The sequence below is a fragment of the Sitodiplosis mosellana genome, unplaced genomic scaffold (assembly GCF_009176505.1).
Source record: "Sitodiplosis mosellana isolate CC-2019 unplaced genomic scaffold, AAFC_SMos_1.0 Smas_scaffold_3, whole genome shotgun sequence".
NCBI lineage: Eukaryota > Metazoa > Arthropoda > Insecta > Diptera > Cecidomyiidae > Sitodiplosis > Sitodiplosis mosellana.
In genome coordinates, this window is record NW_022595246.1 from 10060158 (window position 1) to 10069418 (window position 9261).

Consider the following 9261-nt stretch of genomic DNA (forward strand, 5'->3'; position numbering starts at 1 on the left):
GAATTTCTTTCTGCATGAGATAATTATGTGGGGAAAAAAATGCAACTCATTTTCGAACTTTTTTATTATTTATTTATTTTATTTTTCATTTGTCTTTTTGATAATAATTTTTTTTTCTCATATATAATACATGATGCATTTTGTTTTCAACATAAAATAAAACGGTGTCGTTTCTTTCTCTTCTTCCTATTCATCTTCTTCACTAATTTAAACAAAACATAATGTTTGATAATTGCAAATTAAGTAAAAGTAATTCGTGAGCGTTTGATGTCGTAGGATGCCGAAAAATGAATTCACATGATCGATATAATTGATTCTTGTTTAGTTTATAAATACATATTAATTTCTTTTATTTTTTTTTTCTAAATTGTTTACGCGATAGATAGACGGTGAACCAAATAATAGAGAAACAGAAGAAAAAAAATATATCTAAATTCAGCACTGAGGAAAAATGTGACAAAATGTACAACTCATAAGAATTTTCTTTAGTCAAATGCATCCTCAGGAAAGCCGCTGACTTCGGTTTGCTCAAGTACTGGACTACCATCGACCACATACGAAATGCGAAGTCGCATTCGCAAAACGCCCTGTAAAACATGAAAAAACAAATGGTTTTTCGATTTTAATGAATAGATTCAAATGTTTTCATTCATTGTTGGTAGTATCATTACATGAATGAAAATCGAACAAATGGCAAATTGAGAGACAAGAAGAAATATGAAGAAAACGAAGTAAAATAAAGACTAGAAAAGAAAATTTGTTAAAAAAAAAGATAAACAAATTGAATTCAAATTGAATTCAAATTGAATTGAAGTGCCCACCTTTGATGAATTTGTCAATCGCATTTCTTGGGTGATGGTGCCACCGGGCGGCAACACTGACCCCGATGGCGATAGCATTTGCAATGTAAAGCTCTTTGGAACAGCCGCTTGGAACAAATACTGTTCGAGTGTGTTCAGTGAATTGTTTGTGGCTAACATGATAACACGTAAGCAACCGTCGCCAACACTTTTGTTAGGCACTAACGTAATATTCAATCCATTTTTATCTAAAGCCGTTATTTTTACACCGCCACTGGTTGAATTGGTAGTCGAATTGCCGGTGAGGTCATCGAACAGATTATTACCTAAAATATTGTTGGTCGGTGACAATGGGGATAGAGTGTTTGGTAGCATTGAAATGATATTATTGCCGTTGGTTGTATTCAGATTATCGTTGGCTGCGATCGTTGATGGTGTTGTAATCGATTCGCTGCCCAATCCACCGAGTAAATCAAGCAAATCGGTATTGGACATGGTCATATTTTGTGTATTATTGCTAGGATACTGTTTATCGGATGGATTCAAAGTGGGTGACGTCACCGGACTGATACTGCCACCAAGTAGATCCAATAAGGCGCTCTGAAAGCCCATAAAAGTCAATAAAATGCATCAACAATAGCAAAAACAATTTTCTCTTCGCCATTTTTTCTCGAACAATATGCTGAAGTCAACTCACCGAATCACTTGGTGCCATTTTACTATTCACATCTGATTCATCTTCACCGTTCATAATGAGTTCGGGTTCGTTCTCTTCGCTAAATTCGGTGTTTTGATTTGAAACTCGCGTTATTTGCATGGGTGGCATCTTTTCCAACAGAGCTGGACGCAAGCTATTGTGCGTCTTGAATAATTGTGAAAATTCCACAGAACGTTGCTGCAAATCGATGTCTAAGTGCGATCCAAATGCATCAATTATACACTTGATTTGACTGCAATGCAAAGAATAACGCCGTTAGTTTGGGCCATTTTGGTTGATGCATGGTTAACTTACTCTTGACCACTGTGTAAGCGAGTACTTAGTTTAATTAACGACACCAATATATATTGCTTTGTCGTAATTGATACTTGACTGGACCACAACAGTTTTTGATACAATTCGATGACATCTATATCCGATGGAGCATCTAAAATACAAAACAAAAAATCGATCAATAGAATTGAATTGATGAAATTCGATGCTCGTTGATTGCTCACCTCCGGATCTTTCTCCATACACAAACATATCGCCATATTCACCGATGGCCCACAACGCGACTTGAAGTAATGGTTGTTTGTCTTCGACATTTTGTGCTGACAAAAGGGCATCCCATAGATGGCCGGTAATGTATTCTTGATCGGACGATGAACTGCTGGATATCAACTGAATGGTTGACGAAACCACATCATCTCGAACGTAGTTGCCAACAGCGATCAAAACACTTAACTGTGTATCGAGATGCCAACGTGTCGTTGGAGCAAATCGCTCAGCGGCCAAAATCAAACCACTGCTACACTGTGCCTTAAATTCGGAATCGGATTTATCCAAGAATATCAGCAGCTCTTTTATCATCGAACGAACATTTTGCGCATTGATCAATGCAAATGATAATTCCATGGCACGACGTCTTATCGATACATCGGGATCTTTTAGACATTCCAATATTGTCGTACGATGCCGTTGCACCGCCGATGTGTCTGCATGCACGGTACGCAGCAATGTATTCAACGCAACATAACGGATATTTTTATCACTGTTCAACAAAAATCGACCTAAAATGTTAACCGCCAAAACACGTAAACCACCCTCGGAACTGAAAATGTTGCAATTAAACAAATGGCATTAGCATTGAAATACGAAAATTACATTGAGATCTAAATTTGCCAGCAGACAAGCTGCATATTTTCATTTGTGTGCAAATGTAGTTTTGTGATTCTTACCGAATATCCATGATGGACAGCACAGTTTCGTACAGAATGGTGTTGCCAACATTTTTGCTCGTCTCCGTGTTGGTAGCAACCTGAGCCAAAATATCGTTCATCGCTTCCGATGCATCGGCATCATTGTGCCCCAATATTCTCAGGAGTCGCAGAATTTTCACCTGCAAATCAAGCGGAAACAGGTAATCAGTTACCAAATTGATTGAGGAAATAGATTTGAATGAAATTCCATTTGACAAAAAAAAGGAAAGTGAGACCGTTGGAAGAAAAAAGTTGAACAAAAAAGTGAAATACACGCTACATCGTTTGAAAAAAAATGGTATTCTTACCTGTAAGAATGGATCACTAACACCGCTGACATCATGTTCTGGAGAATAGCCAGCCAAAATCAAATTTTTCAAGATTCGCACCAGATTCGGGACAATCTAAAATGAAAAAGAATGGTTTAAATCGAGTCGATCTGAAAATGGCATGAAAAATCAATCAAAATTCCACTTTGCTACGACATCCGGTTGTATTATCCATATTCTATTTTTTTGCCCTTAAATCAACATATATACTACAAGTTTAACTACGAAATGTTTGAAAAGAAAGCAAAAGTAAAAAGCACTAAAGTGAAGCATACCTCTCGACCTCCACTATCCTGGTTAGCGATAACAATACAAAAGACGGATACAAAATTGGTCGTGAATTTACAATTTGCGAGTTGGTTCGTTAATAAATACGATGTTGGACAATGTGAGTAAGGTGTGAATGAATAGCGTTAGTAGTTGTGAAATACAAAATTTCTATTAATAATATATGGAACACCATCAAGTATGTGGCAAGTGTGTTAGTGTGAGTGTGATGGAAAGCGACTAATTGATGGTTATGTCAATATAATTCTGAATTAGAAATAATTACCTGTTTGAAATGGTTGAGTGTGTCAGGGCTGTTTTCACACATTTCAGTGATGAGAGTTACTCCAGTTATCAAAATGCCTGCAAAGCGAAAGCGGAAAAATAAATTAATTCATTTCTTATTTATGCACTAGGAGGAAATGGAATGAAAAGAAAACGAAACGTACCGTGATTCTTTTCGCTGAGTAAGGATCGAGTGGCAGGCAAGAAAATTTCCATCAAATCAGGCACGCGACGAATCACACGAAAGGCGCACAGCGTGGCTTTTTTCCGAATGTAAGCATTTGGTGACTTCATCAGACGTTCCACTTCACTAGCCAAATCCCGTGCCATTTCTGGTGACGCAATCGCTCCCAATGTACACAAAGCTAAACCAACCACGAACTGCGTTGTACTATTCAAGTCACTGCAATTGGAAAACGGAAAAATAAATCAATAAATCATAAATGGATTGTGAAATGGAGCGACGGTGAATGTTCACATAGAGTGCTTGAGTTCAATTTACGATTCAATTGTCGCGGCAAAGCAATATAAATTGTTCTCATTTTTTTGAGCTCGACAAAAGTACTTACTTTTTCAAACAATTTGTAATTAACAAATGCACATCTTGGCGTTCGTCAAGCAATAGCATTGCACCTAGGTAGCCGATTCGTTTGTCGGTGAATCGTGGACTAGCGGTCAATTTTAGACATTCCAACTGTCCAAAATGTGCTGGATAACCTAACATATGAATGTAAAGTAGTTTGGCAATATTCCGACATCGCCATGCTGAGTCCTCTTCACGAAATGTGCTCCGAATGTAGGCGCATTCTTTGTTTACAACGGCCCGTTCTTCGGCCGCCGTTCGTGCCGCACGAATCTGACGAATTAAATCTCGCAATCGAGTCGGTGTCGGCATTCTCACTGCATAGAACAGAACGAAAAGCCCAATTAGCCATTAAGTGAGAGAGTTCATTGTTTACGAAGTGTTCGATAAACAAATACAAATTGCAATTAATTCAGATTAAACAGTTTTAGAATAAATTGACGCAACGATAACAACAGAAAACAACATAAGCAACTGATGATAGAGAGGTATAAAAACAAGTGTTACCCCGTTCGACGGCTTCGTTAATTGCCTGACGGATGGTGGCCATATTAAATGCTGGATTAAATCTGCAATGATGTTATTCATGGAAATAGAAACCAAACAAAATTTTATTTTTCTATGATGTTGGGGCATGCTGGGACTATAGCGACTCTATTCACTATTCGATCGATTGGATATGATAATGGGAAGTAAAACGCTGCAAGCATTTCGTATATTGCTATGTGTCACAAATTTATGCACTCCAAATTGCAGTTCACACCGTAACTGATCTAATCAGACCGTTTAACGCTGCAGTATCTTGACTGTGTTAAACTGTATGGTGCAAACGAATGCCATAAAAAAGCAATGCAGTATTTTGAGATATCGGTGACACAATTCCGAACAAAAACAAAATTCGATGTATAGTCAAATGTGTTTTTGTTAGTTGCAAATATGGTACAAAATGCTAACACAATAAATGTATCGATAATTACCCGTGCTCTGAGTTCATGCTTATCTGGATAGTTTATTATTATTATTATTATTTTTTATGTTATGTGTAGTTATGAATGTGGTGGTTTTTAATGGCTAATTTGGCTGCAAGACAGAACAAATAGAAAGAAACAAACCCAAATGGAGGGCATAAAATGAGTGGTTTGCGCTGCACAAAGCAATCAAATGAGAAACATAAAACTGTTAATTGGTCTGTTTGGGTAACAATTGGAAAATGGTGGAGACGAAATAGCGAGCTATTATGTGTGAATCACATTACAAAAAAAAAACCGCTCCGAATCCAGAGCAAAAAATACCGTGAAAAAATCGACGGCTTAACGAAAACAAAAATAAAAACGGAGAACGAGAAACAAAATTCATTGAAGAAAAGCCAATGCAATAAAAGTTCCGTATTAAATGCGCTTGAAAAGCGTGTGTGTTGCGTGTTTGGATCAAATGCGTAGGATTCAATTGAATCGTAAGCAAATTGGAGTAACCGATTACAAACACAGTGTTTCAATTAAGTCGTTTTGTACACAGAGACGAGATTTTCTCACTTGAATTAAATAGCATCATTGTTTCTATTTTGACTGAAGGGTCAAGTATTCAATTAATCATTAAAATGATGATAAACACATTGAAAAAAAAAGAAGTTGAAATGCTGCATATTCCGATCGATTTGCATATTGAACACAACACAATATACACATCATCATCGGCCATTGTGAATCAATTTCGTACACATTTCTCACACACTTGTTTGTAAGGTAGATAACCGCACACATACGTTTCGTTCATCGAACGAATCACTTGATTCAAACTATATTTGGTGATCGAACACCGGATGACACAACTTGGTCGATATTGAAAAATGGATGAAAAAAAAACGGATTTTTGTAAAGTCTCTGAATACAAATCCACTTGTGTGGTGGACCAAATAACTTGACGTATGGAATCACAATATGTGAAGAAAAAATCCCACGATTTGACACATTACGAATGCAAACGCAAGCAAAAAAAAAACCATTCAAACTAATTTCCATACACTTTTTCCTTTGTACAATCGAACTAAATTCGAAAAATATTAATGACAAATAGAACAAATTTGTCGATGTACACTTTGCGAGAAGCAATCACACGAAGGTATGTGTGTATGGTATTGAAAAAAAAAAGTGAAATTGAATTGAAAAAAGACACTCGCGTTTTCGTCTTATTTTATAAGAAAAACCATTACACAGTGATATGCTTATTTAAATGATTCGTCCACTTTTTCTTTGCATTTGATAAATCCAAATTGAAACCGTTCCAAATTATTCTCACAATTTTTGTCACGATGAATTTTCGATTTTATTTATTTTTTCTCTTTTGGTTGAGTTTGCAAACAAATTTTTTTTTTTAGAAATAATAAATTTATCAAATGAAAAATGGACGAGTTGACATTTTGACGTTCACTCAAACACTAACTACGCCATACACTGTAAACACTTGTAGTCGATTGCACACAAATCGTGTACAAAACTCTTCTAAGTCAAATAAATGGATTTTCTTATTCTCTTCGCCGTTCGTGTGTGGTCGTGTTTGGTATATGTGTGTGTGTTTGTTTCGGCCGTATTGAAACGTTGGATGTTTTTTGTTTGACGTATCCCTATCGGAAAAATGGCTGTTTGTCGCAATGATGACGGATTTGGAAACGGCACTAGCTATTGCATGGAGTTGTTGTGGTCATATGCTGATATGATTGCACTTTTCATATGGAGTTTTTCGGGTTTTTCATTCACAAATCATCCATTTAAAAATCATTTAATAATGAACATTTTCTTTTGAGTTTTCTATTCAATCAATGATTGATTATAACCTTTGACTCGAGTCAAAGAACCAAAAGATGAAAAATTACCTTGACAATTTTTTTTTTCAAATTCAAATTTCAACACAAATATTTATCGTAACGCCCCAAATGGAAATCATCACAAAGTTTAATTATATGGTGTGAAGCTTGTAAGCTCATCAAACGAATGGTCAAATTTAAGAAACCATTGAAAAACTTTATTTTTAATTTGACACGTTTTATAGTTCTTCGTTGTTAGTTCTACATTGCATAATCAGGTTTGTGTCAAGATTGATGGAAACAAACACCAATATTCAGTGCGATTCAAATGGCAACATGATACAAACACATATTCATGCTGCCAATCCATTAGTTTCCGAAATAGATTAAATCATAAAACAATGCATATTGCACAACTACAATTAATTACGAATAAATCGCACTGTGAATAGTGGTCCAATGTACAGGCCATTGCTGACTGTGTATTAGTTACTGTTCTCATGCCAAACATTTATGCAGATGGGGTTTTTGTGTTTACTATCGCCTTTAATACAAATCGTCAAACCGCTTATCGTATGTTCTTGAGTAACAGCCATTGATTTGAATTCAACGAAAATAAAAGCAAAATGAGACATCAATCTTTGTCTCAAAACTTCGTGCTCAGTCTTCCTTCTTGTCTGTCGCTTTTCAAATCATTGAAAATTTCTATTTTCCTTTTCAATTCATCTTCATGGGGAAACTAACGAAAAATTAGAGGATCGATGATTTTTTTGGCAAAAATACACTGGTCATTCAAACCATAGATGATCACTCCAATTCAAGGTAAAAAAAAAGTGAAATCTGACCAACAAATTCACAACAGTAAGTGCAAGATTGGTATTTTGATTGAAGCATTGCTGGATTACGATGATTCAATGTGTGAGCGCACTAATTTGAATATTATGAACGTGAGTTCATATGTGTACTTGAATGAGTCGTATGCATATGACTTGGAATTAGCCAAACTTTTGAAAACACATTTGATTTTTTCAAAAAACCTGTTAGAAAACCTAGATTGAGCACTTCTTGAACTTAGATATTACACTGTAAACTTGAAGACAACCGTTGAAATTATTCAAGAGCATATAGGTCGATGTGTTCTTATCAAACTTGTGTTTGCTTTTGTTTTGCCCAAAGCACTTGTATACATACCGACGGTTATTTTCGGGAGGCAAAACGCTCCACTCTGGATCATAGTACGGATTCATATTTTAATTTATTTACACAAAACCACTGAGTTCACTATAATAACACGCACTTCGCAGGTATCAGATTTTTATTAAGCACATAAAATATTTTTGTCAAGCTGTTGGCTCAAAAGTTCTACTGGAAATGACTTCTAATTTGTCAATTATGAGGTGTAAGATATGTGAAACGACGGGAACTCAGCGAACAGAAAATTGATAAGAGGTAAAATTCTTTTTACGTGGACTTGATATAGGTCGTTGGTGTTCACTTGTCGCGCGTATTCAATTCACAGGCATATTATTCAAATGAACGCGGCTAATGACAATTACAGACACTGTTTAACATGAGCAATTAAAATTTTCACATGAAAAAAATTCCATAGAATGTTCAACGTCACTTTTTATTTGCTTGGAAATGGTTTTGAAAAATATTTGAGAAATTTCTTTGACTGCGAATATAAATCAATATGACGAAAATTGCATCACGAATGACTAAGCCAGGTGTCAGTGTCTTCGGTATTTTCTACTTCATTCTTGAATTTCACCAAGAGATAAAATTGAACTAACTACGTATTTGCGTTCAGCAATTTGATTTGACTGAACTCCTAGCGACGCATATGAGAGAAAAAAAACTGTTTTAATCGCATCGTAAGTGTGTGAACGAATACCGATTTAACCGATTTATGATGCCACAATTACACACCTAAAGTGATAAGAAAGGCGTTTATCAGATGAATCCAAATGCAAATAGATAACGAATGAATGAACAAACCAATGGAATTTCACCGTCGGCTCAAGACAAATCACACATGACAAATACACATTGAACAATGAATGAATGCAGTCAATTTCAATAAATCTCTTAATTTTTGAACCGGAAAAATTAAAAACAAAAAATATTACGAAAAATGTTTTTTTTATTTCGATTTTTTTAAATCAAACAATTTGAATTTGTCCTCAATTGAACGATTTGAATTGATGCGCTTTCGGTGCAACTTCACGCCTAATACTG

The 9261-nt window shown here is 35.6% G+C and overlaps 1 protein-coding gene across 12 annotated transcripts; it reads right to left on the reverse strand.

Moving 5' to 3' along the window:
- Positions 1-49: 49 nt before the first annotated feature.
- On the reverse strand, positions 50-9255 carry LOC129566483 (AP-1 complex subunit gamma-1). Of its 12 annotated transcripts, XM_055442451.1 has the most exons (14): positions 6433-6707; positions 5336-5367; positions 5201-5223; positions 4731-4792; positions 4210-4540; positions 3805-4043; positions 3642-3718; positions 3068-3163; positions 2739-2899; positions 2016-2611; positions 1813-1945; positions 1498-1750; positions 822-1400; positions 50-587 (listed from the first exon to the last, which is right to left on the reverse strand). In XM_055442451.1, the coding sequence occupies exons 2-14, from the start codon at positions 5348-5350 to the stop codon at positions 486-488; spliced, it is 2667 nt and encodes an 888-aa protein (XP_055298426.1). In that variant the 5' UTR covers positions 5351-5367; positions 6433-6707; the 3' UTR covers positions 50-485. The 12 variants fall into 12 exon arrangements, with proteins under 12 accessions (XP_055298426.1, XP_055298425.1, XP_055298427.1 ...); XM_055442450.1 differs by lacking the exons at positions 5201-5223; positions 5336-5367; positions 6433-6707 and adding exons at positions 8215-8952; positions 9022-9249; XM_055442452.1 differs by lacking the exon at positions 5336-5367 and having other exon boundaries at positions 5201-5303; positions 6519-6788.
- Between the last annotated feature and the right edge of the window lie 6 nt (positions 9256-9261).